Here is a 22,782-nt window from a genome sequence, read left to right as displayed (position 1 = left end):
TGCACCATGCTTATCTGATCAGTTGAGGTCATGTTGGGTATACAAATATGATGGATGAAGACATCAACTCTGAAGTAATTTTGAAAACACCTGACCGTCTGACCCTACAATTTCACAGTTTCTACAGCAAGTCAGAGATAGTATAAGGACAAATCGTACTTATAACCTCAGCTATTTTAAGCAATTTTCCAGAAAAAAAAAAAAATTATGGAGTAAAACTGAAAGTTAATTCAAAACACTAGGCTGAAGACAAATGAGTCCTATGAGGTCTTGACCCAAAACTCAAAATATGTCTGTTTTCCTGACCTCTGGTCTGCCTCTCCTTAATTTTTTCACTTCAACCTGCTGAGATGTGAGACTGATTTTCTTTTTCCTGGTCATATCCACTGGGACAGTGCCTGGAGGAAGAGGCCCGTATCTGCCATGACCTGCATTACTAATTTACAGTGGTGGACAAAATTGTTGGTACCCCTCAGTTAAAGAAAGAAAGTCCACAATGCTCACTGAAATGACTTGAAACGATTAAAAGTAACAATAAATGTAAATTTATTAAAAAAAATTAAATAATCAAAATCAGTCATTACTTTTGAGTTGTTGATTAACAGAATTATTAAAAAAAAGAAACTTACGAAAGTTTCTTACGAAATGGTACCATTAACTTCATATTTTGTTGCACAACCTTTTGAGGCAATCACTACAATTAAACAGTTTCTGTATTTGTCAATGAGCCTTCTGCACCTGTCGATGGGTATTTTGGCCCACTCCTCATGAGCAAACTGCTCCAGTTGTCTCAGGTATGACGGCTGTCTTCTCCAAATGGAATGTTTCAGCTCCTTCCACAGATGTTCAATGGGATTCAGATCTGGGCTCATAGAAGGCCACTTCAGAATAGTCCAATGCTTTTCTCTTAGACATTCTTGGGGTTTTTTGGCTGTGTGTTTTGGATCGATGTCCTGTTGGAAGACCCATGACCGGCGACTGAGACCAAGCTTTCTGACACTAGGCAGAACATTTCTATCCAGAATGCCTTGATAATCTGGAGATTTCATTTTACCTTGCACAACTTCAAGACACCCTGTGGCAGATGCAGCAAAGCAGCCCCAAAACAGAACTGAGCCTCCACCATGTTTCACATTAGGGACAGTCTTCTTTTCGTTGTATGCTTCATTTTTGAGTCTACCAACATAGAGCTGATGTACCTTGATCTAAGAGTTCACCTTTAATGTCTTTGGAGGTTGTTCTGGGCTCTTTGGATACAGTTCTAACTATCCGTCTCCTCAATTTGTCATCAATTTTCCTCTTCCGGCCACGTCCAGGGAGGTTGGCTACTGTCCCGTGGGTCTTAAACTTCTGAATAATATTTGCCACTGTCGTCACAGGAACTTCAAGCTGCTTAGAGATGGTTTTATAGCCTTTACGATGTTTGTCTATAATTTTGTTTCTAATGTCCTGGGACAATTCTCTCCTTCGCTTTCTGTTGTCCATGTTCAGTGTGGTTCACACCTTTTCACCAAACAGCAATGTGACTATTTGTCTCCCTTTAAATATGCAGACTGATTAATTATGGGTTTGAAAACAGCTGTGATGTCAATGAAAGGACATACCTGAGTTCATCATGACCCCCTTGGCAATTAGTTCTCAGTCTTTTATGGAGGTACCATCATTTTGTCCAGCCCTATATCATTATTTTGTTTTTTTAAACAATCCTGTTAATCAACAACTCAAAAGTAATGGCTGATTTTGATTATTTAATTTTCAATAAATTTATTGTTACTTTTGAACGTTTCAAGTCATTTCAGTGAGCATTGTGGACTTTCTTTCTTCAACTGAAGGGTACCAACAATTTTGTCCACCACTGTAATTTCTGTCCGACATCAATTCAAACCCTGTTAGCCTGAAGAGCAGCTGGTCCACCAAAGCTAGCATCTGACAAACCTCCACAACAAACTCGTGGACAATAGCGAACCTTTGCAACTCTTTAGGGCTGATATTTGTCCCTTTACCTGCCTGTTTGTGCACCTTTAGTTGAAAATTTCTGCACACAGAATTTGTATACACGAAATAAGGCTTTGGTGTTTGTACATACAGTAAATAGGTCAGGGGGTTGAAGTCTGATAGTTCCTGAGGGCCCATTTTCAAGCAGTAACTAGCGCTTGACTGGCTTCTTTACTGTTAGTGTGTGTTTTCGAGTGTATGTTTCAAGGCAGGAACTTGTAAGTAATCAGGAATGCTTTTGAAGTTCTGACACAACACTTCGCCCTTGTTCGCGCCCTCATCATTTTCCTCTGTAGAGAAAAGGCCTCGAACAAATACAGAAAGCTTGAAGTGATACTTGACACTGCAAGCCTCCATGGAAGCTCCCCCGGCTGGGCCGCCGGTGGGACAGTAACAGGATTAGTTTCAGCTGACTCACTGAAGGCTTTTTTCTTTTCTTCGCTTTTAAAAGGGATGGGTCCCCACCGTGAACACCAGACTTCTTTTATAATTATAAAGTCATGCATAAAAAGAAAAATTTTACTCTTAAAAAAAGTTGTCTGTGTTAGACCAACTGTGGAAGCATTGGAGGGAAAAACTTTTACTGCTTTCTTGGGAATTGAGAAAGCCAGTGATCCACAATGAAAAAGATCATTCAGGAACAGCAGGTCTGTGGAGAACACCAAACACCAATCAAACAAACTGTCACACATGATGGTGGGAGGGTCATAATTCTTCAAAATATTGGGGTGTATATGGAATCATGGGTCCTGCACATTTTGGTCGCTAACTAGAAAACACTTTCATAGAAATGTTGTTTAAAGGGCCTATATCATGCTATTTTTTAAGTCTTTAATAGTAAACAATATCCATGTCTATGTTAATATACTACTTTTGGCACACAAAAGAACGATTTTTTAAATGAAATATGAGTTATATCTGCAGTTCATTTTCCCAAACAAAAATAAAGCAACTCCATCTCTGAGGCCTTCTCTTCTTGTGGGTGCCGCTCATTTCATGACGTCAACCTAGAACTGGCCTCGGCAGCGTCCGCGTTTAGCCGATCACCCGGCTAAACGCGGAGAATGTTGTGTTAGTATGTTAGCTTGGGGGCGGTTCTGGCAGCCCAGACTGTTCCTGAAAGGTTCCTCAGTTATTTACGTCGGAATGTGAGAACCCACTTGTCTTTGTGGATTGAGAGGGGCTGGTGCTCAGAGCGCAGGTTTCTAGAGGACTACTCAGAAATGCGCGAATGGATCAAAATACAGCTTTGGGGTTGTGTTTTGTAAGGAATGAACAATATAATACACTTAACCCTTGTGCTATCCATTGGGAGTTGGGTCATCTAGACCCACTAGACAGTGCGCTGAACCTTTTATCTTCAATGATTTGTGAACCTCACTGGTGGCCATGGATTACATGAAATCTTTCCACCTTTTTCCACCTTTGTCATGGTAGGGAGAACACTTCAATGTAAGGGTGGGGTCATAGGATAGCACAAGGGTTAAAAGGTCAAAAAGTTGATTTTGCGTACTATAGGCCTTTTTAGTGCACCTTATGCAAAAAATACATTAATGGCAGATAATGATGTTAGTAGAATTCTTTACTTACATACTAAAAAATTAAAAATTGTAAACTTCTTCACGTCACACTGAGATTAATTACTGTAGATGATGATTACGTATGAACTCCATAAACAAAAATTCAGTTGACTTCGAAATACTTTGAAAAAGGATAATTATACAAAATCATTCAGCTCTGGTGTGTCAGCGTGCTTTTGAGCAAGACCCTGAACCTCACTTTATTACCTGTTTTGCATTGCAGTTCTTTTTTTCAGTTCTACCACAAATAGTACATAAACGTCTGTTTGAATAGGTGAAGAAAGTGCCATTTGTAGGGTCCTTAAGGAAGGTGGAAAATGGTAAATTACACTTCATAAATATTTATGAGTATAAATAACGTTAAATATGTAGTTTATCGTAATCTCGTTGAAAAGCAATTCCTACCAACATCATTAATATCTGAACCGTCACCACCAACACATAATAACACGCTCTTCGAACTACTGTAATCCTTCCACCTTTTACACTATTAACATGATTCCAACATATTCTGAAGCTGACAATAGTAGCTTTGCGCTGATGTGAAACGACTTACAGTAATAATAAAGTGTTTAAAGTAGTAAATGGCGCATACGGATATACCACTTTATTACCTTGCTATACAAGTCCCAATCCTATCAGTCTTTAATTTATGATTATGCCATTTTTTTCCCAGCAAAATAAAAAAACTTGTGTTGTTGCAGAAACTTTTACTAGTGTCTGCAGAGCAGGAGTATTTTATCAGAAATGTACCTCTGAGTTGTGGAGGTAAGACTCTGTTGTTTGTTTACACTCCATCCCACTAGTTTACAGCTCATCACAACTCTAAGGTGACGGTGCAACAAAAACGGCGAGTAATATTGGAGCTATCTTGTTTTGACCCAAAATTACCTCGAGGAAAACAAAGTCATACATGGAACTATTTGTCTCCAAGTGAATGAATCAGAATTAAGAAGAGTAGTGAGACTTGCTGTGTCACAAAAGAGAACTTTTTCAAACTGTTTTTTAAAATCTCCTCCTTCACAACGATTTGAATAAAGAAACATTCAGAAATGACATCTTAAAATTACATTCCTTTGTATGTGTCCTTCATCCTGAGACAATTGCTACAAAAACATGTTAAAAACAACAGGTTTTTTTTTTTTAAAGTACAAAGAACTTAACATTCACAGTCCCATTCAATGATGCACACACACATTCAAACACTGACGGTAGCTTTGCTGCCTTACATGCCAACCTATCACCACCAGGAGGAATGTGGGGTTCAATGTTTTTGCATACTGGCACAAAGTTGCTTTTCTCCACATCAAAATCGACTGGAATTAAAATCATTGGCTAAACGATCAAAATTTACGGTAGTTTGAAGTGCGTGTGTTATTTCGTGTTGTTGGTGACAGCTCCAGTATTAAGTCGGAGAACTTGTTTTCTCAAGATAACGACTGAACCTCTGTAATCTCAAGAAAACAAGCTGAAGTATATATCAGACCATATGATCGTTCTCCCTCTCCCATATTTAGTCATACTGCTGCATGGATCATTTGTGCAGATTTTGCTAAATTATTAAATCAAATCTTATGCTATCTAAAGCTTAATATTCCCACCAAACTTTCATTTCTAAATGTACCAAGTGTATTACATGACTGTCTCTCATGGAGTTGGTCTAACTTGATTGCACAGACTTGCCATACTAATTTGTTTTCTTTTGAGCTAAATACCAATACCAGTTTTAAACTAATCGAAAAAAGTTTAAAATTCAATAAATGAAATGTAGAATATTTGTTTATATATATATATAGAATTCGTATAGAATTCTAAATTAAGGAATTGTGTTAATGAGCTGCTGTCTTCTGCAAAGATTGCATAACAGACCTTTGTGATCAGGGTGTGAAGAGGCAAATACGTTTAGACAGCAAGATGCCCGTCATGTAAAGCTGATTCAAGCCCTCGCAGCTGTCATATTACAATGGACTCATGTCTATGAGGTGAGCAGACGTTTGTTTTAGCTGATGTTTTTCCACCAAGGAACCCTGATGTTCCACCATCTGCTCACTGCGACAGCTCGCTTAGTCAGACAAGCTTCGCCTGAGCTGGCTGATGGAGGCTTTTGTTAAAGACAAACATGGACTACGTTAATCCCTCTCATCACCTTTTATTGCTAAATTTTAGTCTGGTCATGGTAAAAGTTTAGTACTGTTTATTGTTATGGCTATTCCCAAGATTAGACTTAACTGTATTGTTTTTTTTTTTTAATAGCTAAACACATGCCTGGGTTTGAATCATAAGCTGATTAGGTGTTGGATCTTAATTTCTCTGCCTGTCTGGTTTTTCTTTTTTTCTCACCTTTTCTATCCTTCGTAACCTCACTTTTCTGTGTTTACTGGCTGCTTATTAGGATGGAAGCAACAAAGGCAGATCACGGATGTGACAGACTACGTTGGGCCTCAGAGTCCAGGATGGAGCCCTGGAGCTCAGCGCTTTAAAGGTTCTTCAGCCTTCAGCCTGCCCTTCTCACCTTCACAGGTAAACACTGTTCTCCTTTTATCCCATCCGGCAGCCTAAAACCTGCCCCGGATTGTCAAATTTCCCCAAAGAAAGCATGTTGAGAGATGTAGAATGTTATTTCCGGCTGTGGAGAGAAGGGATTCCCTCAAATGGAAGAGTATGCTTTTCTGTCAACAAACGTTCCTGGTTGGGACAGGGTCCTAGAATTACAAAGCAACATGAAATATAGGCCTCCATTATAACAAAAACAAAACAAAAACGAAAAAGCAGTACTTGCTCACTATTGAAGTCAGTGTGTGCCAGCTTAAAGCGCTAAATAAAACCCACAATAGCTTTTTTCCTGAAAGTGTTAGGATGAGTGAGGCTTGACCCAGAAGCAGGACAGAGACTGGAGGATGAATGAGGAAAGAGGGTTTTATTAAGTCCTCAGTGGCGTTGGTGGGTTCTGGCGTGACAGTTCTTGGCTTGGGTGGAATGAACTGCAAAGGTTGACCAAGGGTGAAGGTTGAGCCGATGGAACTTCCTGAAGAGGCAGAGATAAAGGCAGTTAGATTTCTGAGAGCACTAGGCACTTAGCACAAAAGCACGAGATGTAGACTTGGCTGAAGGAGTCAGTACTCAACCATGTGAAGCAGACGGACTGACATTGGCTGTAAGGTGGTGGTTCCTTATAAAGGCCGCAGGCTGATGAGATGATGGGTGGCAGGCTTGGAGATGAGCCCAGGATCCTAACAGAAAGTGCAGCATTTGACAAGGGTTTAACCCGTTTACAGTTGTTCGACTACCTTAACTCTGTAACCATTGATGCAATTAACTTGATTCCAGCGGATTCTTAAGCAGAGGAAAGCAGCCATCTGCTGATATGAAACACTACTATATGATCTACAATATTATAATGCCATGTACATGCCAAATATGCTATGCATGTTCAAAAAAGCTCACTCAAGAACACACGTTTAGCACAGGCGTTCACGCTGGACTGTCGTTACCTGATACTAGCACGTCTGCCACCTACAGTTGGAAGAGGCTTGGTGCAAAATGTCCAAGTGGTAACATTTTGCGAATCTTGCTGTTGGCTTTTTCTTTTACATCTCTACAGTATTTTGACATATGAAAGACTTATGTCATGTAATTCTGCCTAGGCACAAACTGCAATTATTAAAGTTTCCTCCATGATGAATGTTCAAACAGTTGGCACTTCCGTGAATTGAAAGGGACGCCGCCCAGAAAGGGTAACCGTCCAATCAACCTGATTTAACCTCTATTGAACACCTGTTTTGTACTTAGACTCCAAAAATGGCAGTAGAAACTTGTGAATGCAAGAGTTTTGAATATGTGCATTTACATAGACTTGTTATCGGACGTGGTCGCTTGAACACGCGTTGCTGTGGGTGGTGTGAACCACGCTCAAAGTGTTACATATAAGCCCAAGGCTGCTTCATTTCGGTGCACAGTCAATATGAAATACCACTTTTTTCCGCATCAGAATCAGCAGAATCATGTTAATCGTGTAATTGGTCATGGAGTCAAAGAGCGTGTGCTATTTAGGTGTCGTTAGCGACGTGTTAAAAGGTTAAGAGCTACATTTACTCTCCATTTTCCATTCTTTCCAGTCTTCCACCTGGTGCATTTTCAAACATCTCCACTGAAATCTTGCTTATAACTTTTATTTTGACAAAACTTTAGTTAAGAAAGAAATAAAATTTAGGTTGACTATAAGATGCTCTCTTAAATGTATGCATTGTGTTCAAAATCAAGGATGTGTAATTTGGGCTTATTAGGTCATATTCAGTGTCTTGCAATTTTGTTTGCAAGTACAAAAAAGATAACAAATGGGACTTATTAATCGAGTCTATTATCTACAATGCTGGTTTATAGGGAAAGCCATCAGTTTGCTTCTTCTTTGTTTAATCATCTAGAAAAGTGTGCTTCGTCCCTCTATATTCTTTTACATGATCAAAAATGTGTTTCTAAAGCTGCACCTGTATTTTTTTTGCGTTAATTTCTTAAAAGTGTAAAAATGTCCTTCTCTTTTCTTTTTCTTTTTTTTTTTACACATTTCTTAGTCTGTGGGCAGCATGAATGCTCCAACTGTTTACACCCAAACACAGACTACAGCCACACAGATCACAAGACTGATGTCTGCTGGTTTGTGTGCACCCCTCCTGCTTCTATGGGAGAAGCTCATTTTCTTGCCTCTTCTCTCTGTGTTTTCTCCTTATAAGTATGGGCGACTCCACAAAACCAGCAGTGTGGACTACCATGGCCAAATGCACACATCTGACCTGGTCCCTCCTACTCCAGCATTCCCAGTGACTCCTCCAACACCCTACGGTAAGAAATAATGTCCAAAATGAAAGCCTCATCGCCCGTTGGCTAGTTTTGTGTGTTTTTCAAATTCTTATCTTCCTCCTCCCTTCAGTGAAACATTTCTCAGAGGTTTCCCATCTCAGGACTGGTGGGCAGTGGGAGCACGGTTGGACACAAGGTACATTTTCCCCAGGAGCGTGTGTGTGACTGGATATAAGTGCGTGGACAAACACATTAAAAACCCACTCCAAAGGAAATTGTGTTTTTGGTGTTGTTAACATGTTTTTCTGATGATGGAGGACATATTTAAAGAAAATTAAGCTTAAGACAGCATTTCTGAATATCTCCTTTTTCAAATCACTGTGAATCAGTAGCAGACAAAAAGTGCAGTTTCATAAACCTTGTAGTTTTTATGTAGACAACTCAAAACTGTATTGCTGGATAGCTCAAACATTGCTCACTATTTTTGTTGCACCAGTAATGTTAGGTTGTGAGAGGCTGTAAACTAGCAGGCCATGTAAACAGATGGATGAGGGGAAATGAGAGCAGGCTTACTTCATGCCAATAGTCCCGCCAACAACTTAGATGTGAATTTCTTTTGACTAAAACCAGCATAATCCTATTGAAAAATGACTGGGAATGCTTTTACAAAACATCAAAAGATGATTGGAGTGGGACTTTAAAGGAAAAAAAAGAAATTTGGACAAAGCATTATTTGACTTTATTTCTTTTATTTTGAGGCTTCTCACGATGGATTTGAAGATGACTTCTCTGGTCCTGTCAGTAGCAGGCAGGTCACCAGCTAATTATAGCTGTGGGTAACAGAGGAAAAGACCACTGCAGGCAGGATGTCCACCGTGTCCTGTTCTGGGAGTGGACGAGGGGAAAGGGGAGGACGTTTTGTTATGTGGACTTCCTGCCCAAAGATATAAATGAGCAGCAAACAGCTGTGGTGTAGCGTCCAAATCTCTCAGCAGCTAAGGTTCATATCTAATCTCTTGGTGTTGCCTTTTGATACATAAATACATGATGGGAAATGTTAAAATGAAGCGGTGCGGCCTTGGGGAAGATGGCTGTTTCCCCTGTGATGAAATATTACTGTTATTTTTGGCACAAGTATTAGTAGTAATGCACCGATTTATACACAATTTAACATTTATTTTATTATAATTGTTTTCTTTAATCAGAATTAGCTATATTCTAACTATTCTAACTTCAGGAGTTCACACGACTGCCTAGAGTTAAAAAAAAAGGAAAACAAACTGATATCATGTATAAATAATCACAATACAAAGACAATAAACAACTAATATACAAACTGTAGCGCAAAAAATAAGAATATGGAAACGTTGCATGAAGTTGGAGGTGAACACAACTAAAACTGGAAAACCATGAAAGCTGTTTGTTTGAGGATGACCTGCGTGTTTAATGTAAACACACATTTGTCAGCACAGAGAGGCAGCAACGTGCGGAGAGAGCAGATGAAAGACTGATTATTATTTGTGCAGACAGAAAACACCCGACTCTCTCCCCCTGCTGGAAACACTAGAAGAGGAGACCAAAAGTCTTTCTCTTGTTGATGTTTAGCAGGTCAGACGGCCGTTTCCTGTTTCCCATATGAAATGCAGACGCTCATCTGGGAATCAATTTCCCGCATCTGGACAAAAACAAAGAGATTCCTTGCTTGAATATTTAGGATTTTATTTTCTTAAGGTTATTGCTGTCACCGTGAGGCACAACATTTAAAAAAAAGGTATTATGGACACGCTAACCCAGCTAATGTAGCAGTGTCAGACTGTGGTTTTTTCTGTGTTACTAACAAGGTTAGGTAAAACGGTCATTCCAAGCCCAAATAAAAATAGTTTTACTTAAAAGGCTTTGCAAAAATAAAAAGTTTTTAGTTGACTTTTAAAAGAGTCTATGGAGTCCAGGGAACGCAGGGACAATGGGAGCTCATTCCTGAGTTTAGGGGCAACAGCCTGGAAGGATCCCCTGGTCCGGAACCGTGTGCGAGGGACCATCAAAAAGTTCTGATCCACAGACCTCAGTGCACGAGATGGTCTATAGGAGGTGATCAAATCACAAACATATGGAGGAGCTTGACAATGGAGGCCCCTAAAAGCAACCAGGAGCCAATGAAGAGCTTTGAGGATAGGGGAGATCTTTTCTCTTAGTGCGGGTCAGGATTCTCGCAGCCGAGTTCTGGTTCAACTGCAGCCGCGACAGCTCCTTCTTACTCAGACAGGAAAACAGGTTGACAGTTTGTGTAGTTGATGTTTGTTTTAGTGGAATCAGTCTGTTTTTTTTTTTCACATGTTAAAAGCAAGGTTAGGAGTTACATGGAATGATTTCTTTTAGACTAGAGTCGCTGCCCTACGAATTACATAAGAAAAGTTAGACGCCATATTGGAAAAGGCAGGATGCACAAACAGAGCTGGGATAACAAAAATGTGGCTTTTCAACAGTAAATTATTACTGTCAACTAATAAAGGAGAACCTATGGAAAGCATTTTAGGAGGATCTGAATGAGTTTGCTCTCAGAATAGTGAACATTTAGGCTGATCTTGTAGTGACACAAACCAAGCCTGTTCAAAGTCAATGGTAGCATTGGACTTAACACTATTTTTACATTTTCTTTTCACCACCAATCTATTTTTATTTTTGTTTTTGGAGGATAACCTTAGTATTTGTATGTGTGCTCAGCGTCAAATCAGATGAGACGACCCGCTGAATTTAAGCAGATTACTCAGTGGAGGTAAAGAAACTAGCATTCCCTTAGTGGCGGCGAGTGAAGAGGGAAGAGCCCAGCGCCGAATCCCAACCCGGTGAGCGGACGAGGAACATTTGGCGCACCGTGTGGCATGGGTGCACAAGTCCTTCTGATAGAAGGCTGAGTGGGATCCACTTGTGTGACCCCCTGCTGGGCCTTGCCAGCTCCCCGCTAAGTTCATTTCCCCCGTGGGTGGTGCATTGGAACCGGCTCCGTTTCAGCAAGCCCTGGCTGCTGCGTGCTTTACAGTGCCCCCCACCCAGACCTCGCTGCGCCGGGGCCATGGACTGAAGTGCTCAATGTGCCCTCTCTCCCATCTTCGGGAGAGCCGGGGTCCCCATGCTCCTGGTGCAACTGGCGGAACTATCGACCGTCTTGCGCCACCATGGGTGGTCGACCTGCCTGCATACAATACGCGCAAGGGGTCTGCGGCGTTGTCAGTTACTCACCCAACCCGTGCTGAACCATAGACCAAGGAGTCTAACAGTTTGTGTAAATCTTAGTATTTGTGTAGATTTAAATATAATCACCTTCATGCATCAAGTATGCTTTGCGTTTCCTATTTAATGACATTTATTTATAGAAAAGTTGAAGATCTCACCCATCTGTTGGAGCTTGTACAAAAAATATATTACCACAGCCTGGGTCTCATCTTTGTGATGATCAGAGTTTCTTTCCTTTAGCAATCGGACCAGACTTAAGCATGTGATGGTGATTTTACTGTATCTGCAAGGCTGTGTGTCATTGCTCACTGCCCTTCCCAATGTGGTGCCAATCTTCACGTTCATTGGACAATGGTAACAGGCTGGCGTAGTGTCTCTATCTTATATAGCTCATTGGTTAAAGCCATTGTGAATATGCTTACGTGGCAAGCGCCTCTAACGTGGCTAACGTGTAGCGCTGTTTTTTTATCGTGTCGCTAAAAAGGTTGTGAGTTTGTGATGTCACTTTTGCTATAGAGGTTTTCCCTCCCCGTTAAAGAGTGGGGAGCTTATGTCCCGCCTAGTGTACTTTTCTATCTGCTCCCAAATCACAGCAATTTGAATAAAGAAAAACTCAGAAATGCAATTTTTGAGCTTAACATTCTTTACATATGTCCTCCACTATCAGAAAAGTGCCACAAAAACATGTTAAAAACACCAAAAAGCCCATATACATTTAATTTTGTGTTAACTACTTATGCAAAATGCACTAAAATCCTTTTTTTGTCACATCTGCTGCACAAACTAACAGACCCCACCCTAATTTTAGACAACAAACCATCAGAAGTTATTCTACCACATTCCCATGATAACTTAAGGCTGAGTCACAACATTGACATTCAGAAGCTGGTGGTGATTGAACTCAGGTTTCAGTTGAAAAAACAACACAATGAGGTTACTTTTAGGGTTTAAGAAAAGCAGATGGGCCGTTCAGACAACACTTGACTGGCTGAAGTTTTGGGGTCAGGGGTCAGGGGAAAGTCACAGGGAGTTGAAATGAAATGAGCACCGTCTTCACCAGATGGTTGTACTTCTCTCCGGCTTCCAACTGTTTTTCACAAGAATCTGTAACCTTTGACATAAGAAAAAATAAAAAAGACAGAAGCAGACTGAAAAAAACAAAAAAAACATTTTTCATCAAATCATCAATTTGCAAACAAAAATAGAAACTATGCAAATAAAAAAAAAACACTGCTGCCTTTGAAAAGAAATAATGTTGCAAATAAAAGAAATTCCACAAATAAAATAAACGCTCCTGCAAATGAAAGAGAAAAATAATAATGCGTAAAATAAAAAAGGCAACTTCTTGTTCATCCAAATAACTATTGTTACCCACGCCTTAGATTTTTGTTCGCGTGATTATTAATGATCAAAACAACCGCAGTAATACGCTGCTGGAAAAAGCCGTCAGTTGTTTCCACTCATATGTCTTTACATTCCAGGCTCTCTTTGCTAGTTGTGTTTGTCTGGGGTAGACGCTGCTCTGCAGTGAGACCGCGTGGTGCTATATGTGAATGTATTTTGCTGCATATGGGTGTAAAGCTACAAAGGTCATCATCCAAAAGACAATAGTTGCTTGGGTGAATGTAAAGTTGGCTTTTTTATTTGCAGTGTTCTTATAATGTATTTGCAGCAGTGTCTATTTTTATTTATAGTGTTTCTTTATTAGCAGATGATATAAGTTCAAACTTGTTATTAACTTTTTTTTTAAATATATCTCTGGGTTCTTTTACATATCTATGAATATCTGTTTAATATCAGCTTGATTTCTTTATTTATTTCATAGTTTTAATGTAATTTTTGTTCTACCATCTCTGGTTTTTCCCCTTTTTTCTTTATACTTTTCTGTTTTCTGTGTTTTAGATTTTTTTTCATCTTTTCTTTTTTTTTACTATTGTGTCAATATTCTTTTTCTCTTCTGGGTTATTTCCTTTTTTTCTCTCTTTATAACGCTTTCTCATTCTTTTTTCTACATCTGTGTCATTTCCTTTTTTCATCTTTCTGTATTTTTCAGGTTTTGGTAATTGACTAATTTCTGTGTCTTTTACGTTTTTAAATTGTTCTTTTTGGCTTTTTTTGTCGCATGTCCTTTTACAAGTAAGAGTAAACAATTAATGGAATACAAGGTCAGAAAAGCATACTGTTAAAAAAAATAGGGAAAACAATAGAAACTATATTCAAACATAAATTTTAAAAACTTCAAGTGGTTTTGAGATCATATGTTTTATGTCTTTAAATATTGTTAGAAAACCAAAGGAATAGCTCTCTATTGCCTTTTAAAACACTACTTCTTGTGTTATTGCATTTATTAACACATTCAATTATTTTAAAAGGAATTTTCTGGGAGGGGGCGGAATTTTACATCATACAGGAAATAAGTATATTTTCAAAAAAAGTAAAAAGATTTTTTTGTTTTTGTTTATTTGTTTTTTATTTTCCAAACTCTCCAAACTAGTCTAGATAAACTGAGATGAGGTTCATCTGAGTTCATTTGCTGTAAGGGAAATAAATGAATTCATTATAATCTGGTTCATCTGGACCATGTGCTGTTATTTATAACGTGCTGAGATGAGACACACGGCAGCAGGCAGTGTCTGTATATCTGCATGCTTCTGGTGGCAGTAGTGGGGAGAAAGTGGACACTCATGTCCAGACACAGAGGCCTCAAAGGCCCTTCAAACGCTGCCACCTCCTATCAACCTCTATGGTCCATAAAAGGGCCACATGTCACCTTTGACCCCACTGGAATCTGTTCTGACTGGAGGAAAGTGCTCTTGGTGACCTAGAAGAAACAATGCCTAATGGTCAGTGGGAGCGAGGAAAGGGGGTGGCGGCGGAGGGGAGAAATTCCATACACCTCCTCCCTCCCTCCCTCTTTCTGTCCCTCCCTCCATACAAACCCAGAAGCCGAGTGGTGTCACAACAAGCCAAGAACAAACAGGGAGCTTATTTTTCCATCTGGAGGTTGAGAAGAATTGTGCATGGCAATGAGAGGGTTGTGAGAGGAGCCAGGAGAACGCAGGCGGGCGGGCGGACTTCAGACTGCTTCTCTGCAGGCTGAAGTTGCTGCTCTGGAAACAGGGAGGCAGCAAAAGCTACAGACTTCACAACAGGAAGTGGAAGTTTGGAAGAAAGCAGGAAACCTTCAAAAACCAGCAGAACTTTGGAGGCCGTCACCATCATGACCGCGTCTCTCGGTATGTGCGTCTCCAAAACCAACGCTGATCATCATCTGTTTCTGTTCTCAGCTTTCTTGCTGAGGGGGCAAAGCTGGCCTCGGGTCTTTGGAAAAACTTGCTTTGTTTTTCTTAACGTGTGCTCCGTCCTCAAAAACGTCCCTTTATTCGTCTGGTTGGAAGCATAAAAACTCTACTTTGTGCTGCTGCTCTCGAGCTGTGCCTGACATCTCCCCTCGTGGTGAGATGGTGAGGTGGTTTGTTCCACTCCTGCGTTCATGATCTCATTGTGGTTTGAATGGATTCTTGGCATCGATTGCAGAGTTATTGAAGACCCTAAAAAAACTGTCTGTCTGACTGATCTTGATTGTGCTGAAAAGCTCACTCTTGTTTGTGTTGAGCTTTCAGTGTTGCAGGGATGTCATGACCACTAAACAAGCAGCAACATTTTTATATTCAACCAATGTTTTACTCTTAATTCATGAATAAAGACACCTTTTGTAAATCTATACACACATCTTTTCTGTTCTTTCAACACTATGTTGATTGTTTTAAAGTCAATAAATTTATTATTGTGGCTAAAGTTGAACTAAAGTCAATTTAAAAATATAAGCCTTCCTTTAATCTCATATTTCATCAGAAAGAAAGACAGTAGGGAAGAAAATATTTCTTTTTAGGAGTTAAATGGCATTTAACATATACATTTATCAATTTGCAGAGTCTGTTAAAAACATAAATCTGATGGATGTTTTGTTGTCTAAAAAGTTTTCAAGGCATAAAAAGAGCAACGTTTAAAAAAAGCACTTTAGAGCAGAGGACAAACAAATGAAAAGAGACAAAAGAAGATTGTGTTCAGTTTCTCTGTGTTGGCTCAAGTCTTTTTGTGGTTCAACAAAACGCTTATTGTTTTAGATGCGACGATGATGTTAAAGCAGAGACGACAGAGAAAATATCAGGATGTAATCCGGGTTTTGAAGACGTTGCTAACGGAATAACAGATTAAAAACAGGATTCTATGCTAATGCTTTCTAAAATGCCTACGTCTAAAATAATATTTGGAATGTCAGGAATTGGATGTAACAAACTAAAGCCCAGAAAGCAATAACTCCCAGTTTGGAATAACAATTTATCGTGATATGCAGATGTGATGACTTTGCTGGAGCTGATCAGGAACGTGACACTGGAGAGACAATGATGGATCTCTGATGCTGAATTCACACCAGGCATGGGATGCATTCAAGAATGCACTAAAGGCGTGTTCTTAACTGCGCTTTTAACCCGTGGTGTTCACACTGGTTAAGCTAGGAGAGGATTCTTTTTCTGTTTTTACTGTTTACTAGCGCATGTCTACCACCTACAGTTGAAGGAGGCCTGGTGTAAAATGTGGAAGCGGTGCTTATTTCATGAACCTTGCTCCAGGCTTTTTCTTTAACAGCTTTTGTCCGATATATGAAAGATTTGTCACAAACCGCAATCATTAATTTCTTCTCTGTGATCAATTTTCATACGGTTGGTACTTTTATGAATTAAAAAGGGACGCCATCCATACGTCACTACTAAATCAGAGTCCCTTATTGGTTAAAGGTCAACTTAGTTTATCTTTTAATGCGCGGTCAATGGCCACGCCCAAAAATGGTCGTAGAAACGTCCCAGATCAGGGTCCACTTGAGTGTATTCAGACCCAGATTATCAGGAGAAACAAACTCTGGTTCACCTTAAACAAACCAAATGTGTCCAGTCTGAATACACCCATAGACTTGCAGATAAATTACTCAGGACCATCTTTGCATTTTTAAACAAAATCGAAATAATTTTGTTCCTTTTTTATCTTTTAATTTCTTACACGGCACTGAGAATCCTTGAACTCTGGAAAGATCTACTACATTTCTACCTGACTATGTGTCTAAAAAGGTCCAAACCTCTGTTATTGGGAGGGAAAAAAAACACTGATAAGTTCTCACAGCATCTCACAGACTGTTCAGAAACAGAGAAGCCTCAGTGATGAAGGTGTTTACTCTCCATTGTGTTTACCTCTCACTTTGTGAAGCTGTTATTCTTCTCTCCCTGTTCTCCTCTCCTCCTCCTCCTCTTTACTATGTTGGTAAATCCTTCACTCTGAACTGAAGAGCAAAAGAATCTGATTTAAAGGTGACTGCTTACCACACTGTCCTCCCTCTGAGGAATGTGAGGAGCTTTATTAGTTTTCAGGAAAGGGTTCAAAGACCAGCTGAATATTTTTGGGTATGGTATCTATCTCCAAACTGCACAGCCGGATAGCTACAATATTTCTCGCCATTTTGGTTGCACCGGTATTGTTAGGTCAGGGGTGTGAGGGGGACGCAGGCTAGCTAGAGAGTGTAAACAGAGATCTCTCGGCAACTGAGAGCTCAAAAAAAATCTTAAAAGATGATCAAAGTGGGATTTTAAATGAAAGTGACTTTTTTTTAATGGAAACTCCCCATATATATCCAACAGCTCAGGATTGTGAAGAAATCATTTTCCACATAAGACTGTGAAACCCCCCTTGCGATTTGTTTGTTAACTATGTTAAATGTGTTTTTGGAATCCTGCCCTTAATCACTATGAGTCAAAATGGAAAAGCACTGCACTTTAATAATATTAACCTGCCATAGGAGATTACACTTACAAACATTGGCAGAGCTAGATTAAGGAGGAAAAAGAATTTGGAAGGGCTGCAAATGAGAACCACAAAGTGGAAATCTATTCAAAATCAAAGGATCAAAAAAAAAGTTTTATCATTATTAGTAATAAAACTTTAAAACGTTTTGCTGAGGTGTTATTACTAATGTAAAAAAATAATTATAAAAAACATCTTGAAAGCCCAGATGGGCTAGCATACACAATGCAGGGCCGTAACAATAATTTGAGGGGTTCAACATTTTATTCAAAACATTGCTTTTGTTATTTTTGCAGTGCTAAAACAAGGTGTTATTGAAGATTTCATCATCTTTGTCAATAATGATAGTACTACTGACTCAAAAATTGGGGGGCAAATAAACTGCCCCCCTCAGCTCCGCCTCTGCTCACAAACCAAGCATCATAATTAAGACACATGACTTAACAGTCCATATTCATTTTGGATCTTAAATATAGAAAAGAGACACTTATAACACATAGAAAGACAATAAGCACAAGAATAAAATTTTGTAAAAAAGATTTCCGGCTCTTGCTGATGTTAGTGCAAATATTGAATGTGAAGGAAAACTGGACTTTATCTTGAAGGGATCCATATACTCATAAGCTCAAATTAAAAAAGAGCTTCCACCTTTAGACAGGATAATCCTTTTGAATCAAAATGTGACCTGTGGCCTGTAAAATGCACTGCAGCATGACAGAACCGTTGACTGTATACAATATTGCAGTCCATAATATTGTGACTGCAAATCACTTTGGGCCTTCTAAGAAGGTAGTAAAGTGCTATATTAGTATACGCCAGTTCATAATTTAAAAACTGTCGGCGTAGGGGAATTAACTTTTTATGTGATCTATCTGATGACCAATAAAGTTTAGAAAAGTTATTGGAAACAAGTGTAGAACAAGTTGCAAAAGAAGTTGCACTTAAGTTCAGAAACATGAAAATCCAAATGGTTATTTATCAACCTCAGATAATAAGTATCATGTGTTGTTGCTATGGAGATTTTAAATCTATTTGCTGGACAATGTTGTCAATTTTATGTATCGTGGAAGCTGCAGTTTTAAACTAAACTGTGACTTAGTTTTCTTGTACCGTGCACAAATGAATCTTTGAGTAGAACTCCCACGGTGCTTTGGGTCTGAGCCTATTAATGGTGCTTCCAGGTCTCCTTTTTGTTTCTTCTGTAAATCGTAGTTAGTGGTATTGTGGGGAAAATCTGATCACGTTCTGCCTGATGTTTGTGCAGAAACACCACCGAACTACTGTAAACTTTGACCACAGCTGCATGCTTTCAGGCTTCCTGCTGCCTTCATTTGTGTAAACAGGAAGTGGATGCTTAAATTTCCCCCAAAAAATATGATGTTGGAATTTCAATTTGAAGGTATTAATGACAAGATCCTTCAGCTCTTGGTTTTTTTTTCTTCTTTTTTTTCATATTCAAAGCATAGCAGATTTTAAATGATGACTCAGCAAAAAAGATTGTTGGTGGGTTCTGGCGGCGCAGCAGGTGTCTTCCTCCTCCTTTGTTTTCCTCGTCTTGCTTTCATCCCCTGAGAGGCTGCAGTATGTGACTGCTGTGAACAGCTGCAACTCCCTGCAGAAGCCCAGTCTGAGCGCGTGCAGAAGCCAGGCGCTCACATTCCTCCGGCCCGCAGGGTTTTTTAGTCCGGCTGTGTTCACACAGCACATTTTTCTCTACCCCAGAAAACAAAGGTGGCCTCTTTTTTTCTATTTTTTGTTTCTTTTCTTACTCTTGCAGTTCTGAGAAGAACTGTTATCTTCAGAACAGAAGTGTGGGATGGGAGCATGATGGTGTGCCCTCATGTGGTGTCAGCTTGTAATCATAACTCTCAGTGATCAGGAAGGTCTGTGTGAGTTTGCTACGATTAATTTAAAAAAATTACAATTTTATTCATATACGTATTAGAATATGACAAAATGTACTGAAAATGTTGTTTTGTTTTATTAAGAGGATGAGTTATGATCAGAAGTGATTGAGTGAAAAAACAGTAAGATGAAGCTATTAGAACAGACCCAGATTTAGCCATCCCCACCATGGGGAGCAGGTCAGAATATCAGGGCGGCAAGTCTGTGTGTGCTGAGAGTTTAGGGCAGGGGTCGGGAACCTTTTTGGCCAAGAGAGCCATAAAACGCCACATATTTTTAAATGTAATTTAAAAAGAGCCATACAATAATGTAGCGTCCCTATCCCACACTGAGGCACGGAGACTTAACCTCTTTTAAGGTTCTTTATTCTGGTTACTGTAGACCACAACAAACGCCGTAAAATTAATTCAGCAACTCCTGAATCTCTCCCGCCGAGACGAGAGCGCTTCTCCCAAATTTATATTCGCTCACTGCCGCGTCAGCCCTCCCATTTCCCTTAATCGGCCCATAGCTGAACCCCATAGGTCCAAACTACCTAACAACAGGCTGAGCGACAGAACTGAGAGCCAATCAGATCTCTGCTTGATGCGTTTCATGAACTCCAGAACTTATAACGCGGCCCAACAGCCACCCAGTCCAACTCAGACCGCAACGATATGTTTGAAACTAAATATACAAGTGAATGTGTGCATTTGATGTAATTTCAACACTTTTAAAGTACAATAAGTCTGTGGATTATTTTTAATAACATTGTTATGCTATTGCTAATAAATGATGAGTATTTCTCGTGGTAGTTTTGCTGATGGTCTAGTCTGGTTGATACGTGGTGAGTTTCTGCTTCATGCAGGCATTGAGACTTTAAACGTGATCTTATGTCTGACTGTTCTTTAGATGTGAGGCAGACGCTCACATGCAGACGTGGAGACAAACACACACTCACACGCTGCAGTGAGTGAGAGGCAGCGGGTTTTACGTTTTTACAATCCCTGCGCGGTTCACCTGCTGCCTGTCCCCACAACACCTCAGCCCCACCCTCTGCTTTCTCCCTCACACATCCCGTCCCCGCAACTGCGCGCTCTTTCTCAGAGACGGGAGCGCGCAGTTTTAGGCACGGCAATTCACAGGGTTCCAGCTGGTACAAACTCTGTGAAATTATAGATAATTGTAAACTTATAGCGCTGGCGCAGATTTTTCTCTCCAAGCACCGCCACTACTGCGCGCCTCTGGCATCGCATCGCGCCCGAGAAGGACTGGACTAATGATAAAAAAAGCATAATTAAAGATTTGTCTGCGAGCCACATGTGACCATCAAAAGAGCCATATATGGCTCGCGAGCCATAGGTTCCCGACCCCTGGTTTAGGGTGTCAAATCCCTCCAACTTGCTAAAGAAAATGCTTAGAAAAACAAGCTATCGTCATATCAGTTTCTCAATCCATATATCTATCTTTTTTGATCTATTTGAGATGTATTTTAAGTGTCATGCTATGTACACACCAGGCATGCGTGGCGCGTTACTTATGCCTGCAGGTACCTAAAGTCGGTAGAAAGTCGGAGCAAATTATCATAGTGATGAAGATTTTTACCGCTTTATTACGCTGTATATAAGACTTGGTGTCTAATAATTAGCACTTCCGGGTTTTAACCCTTGTGCTATCTTAGATAACCCCACCCTTACATTGATGTGTTCTCCCTACCATGACCAAGGTGGATAAAGGTGGAAAGATTTCATGTAATCCATGGAAACCAGTGAAGATCACAAATCATTGAAGATAAAAGGTTCAGAGCACTGTCTAGTGGGTCTAGATGACCCAACTCCCAATGTTAAAGTGCCTAGGATAGCACAAGGGTTACAAAAGAAGCTACTAATACCAGTTCCCTAGCTCAGGGGTCGGCAACCTGTACCTCTCAAAGAGCCATTTTGATCAGTTTCCCACTGAGATAAAAGCACAGGGAGCCGCAACAGTAGGGGTTTTAGAAAAAATGGTTTCGCCGATATATCACGATAGTTCATTTGGCAACGCTTGTATTGATTCAAAATGTTGTCAGGATATTCATTTATTTTAATTATTTTTATTCTTTATGAGCGTGATGTTTCCTTTGATCTTTTCAACATTTTCCACAACCTTGAATAGACTTTTCCGCCTGTCAAAACAAATTCACTTTGATGCAGACTCGTTTCTATATTTCTTTCTTTAAATCCAGTAAACCCAATAATTATATTAATTTTATGGATGAGAACTATTTGTTATTAGGAAGCAGCTGTTAGTTTGTTGCGGGATCTGGAATCATAAGCGGTGAGTCTAAGCCCCGCCCCCGCCTCTCTACTTATTCGTTGTTTTCCCCCACGTGCACGCTGGAGGGGGGCTCCAGCGCTTTCTACACAGACGGCGCAACAAATGGTCATCGTAGCAGCAAGGTGACAGGATAGTAGGGGCACCCTAACGCAAATTTAATTCATTTTACGCGGAAATGAGTGGTTTTACTCTAGGGGGGAAAAAGGCTTTTTTTGGGCGTTCATGTGTCCGCTACGAGATCACCACTGAGTGTCTTTCCAGAAAAACTTTCCATCCCATTACAGACTCAGGTCCGCGTGCACAGCTGCAAACACGCCAATCTTAGAACATGATAGTTATTTTACAAAAACACAGAGTGCCGCAGCACAGGGAAGAAAGAGACGCATGCTGCTCCAGAGCCGCCGATTGCCAACCCACTGGTTTAATTTTCATCACGCTCTCCTTTGCCTCGCGTTTTGTACATAGATCCCGAGAACTGACCTAAAAACTGGCGTTGTGACTCGTGAACTCGAGTTTTGATTGTTGAAGCTAAAATGCAGGTACACGTGCATTTACACAGCCTTTTTATGGAATGCGGTTGCTCGAACGCATGTTTCCGAGCCTGGTGTGAACGTAGCCTAATGTTGAATGCTCTTCCTAATCTCTGTATTTACCGGGCTTGGGACAGACACAGGCATGACAGTGGTTTGTGCCCTCTTAGGGTTGCCCTTTACTTCCTAGTTGTCCATCTGTTTTTCCATCCAGGTGTTTTTTTCTGTATTTTATTTTATTTTATCTTGATTTTTGTCAGCCATAACTTCTGGGGGGGCAGTAACAACATTTAGGGGACATTGACACCCCCCCCCCCCCCTCCATGCCTGCATCTGGCCTTATTTGAGAGGCTTGTGTACAAAAAGAGGACTGGTTTATTTGTTCTTATCTCTAGCTTGACCTCCAGCAGTGAAACAATAAGTACATATTTGAACCATTTGTACAGTTCTTGGAAGGATTTCTCTCTGCTAGCTGAAAAAACACAAACCAGTGATTTTACTTTTAACTGGTAAGTTTCCACAAGACTGAAATGATGCTTTCGTGTAATTAATACATTTCTGTCCTCGTCACATCTTTGAATTTTTCCTTGAATGTATAA

General features: G+C 40.0%; 1 protein-coding gene across 2 annotated transcripts in view; it reads left to right on the top strand.

The window, feature by feature from the left end:
* Positions 1–22,782, top strand: part of LOC101166465 (tensin-3) — a 65,152-nt gene that overhangs the window by 25,194 nt on the left and 17,176 nt on the right. For both annotated transcript variants that reach the window (XM_020702551.1, XM_011474266.3), the window contains exons 14-16: positions 5,968–6,095; positions 8,303–8,411; positions 8,500–8,565. In XM_020702551.1, the coding sequence (XP_020558210.1) occupies positions 5,968–6,095; positions 8,303–8,411; positions 8,500–8,565 (303 nt within the window). The remainder of the gene's footprint in view (positions 1–5,967; positions 6,096–8,302; positions 8,412–8,499; positions 8,566–22,782) is intronic.

This window comes from Oryzias latipes, chromosome 4, assembly GCF_002234675.1.
Source record: "Oryzias latipes chromosome 4, ASM223467v1".
NCBI lineage: Eukaryota > Metazoa > Chordata > Actinopteri > Beloniformes > Adrianichthyidae > Oryzias > Oryzias latipes.
This window is presented reverse-complemented; position numbering and strand designations above follow the sequence as displayed.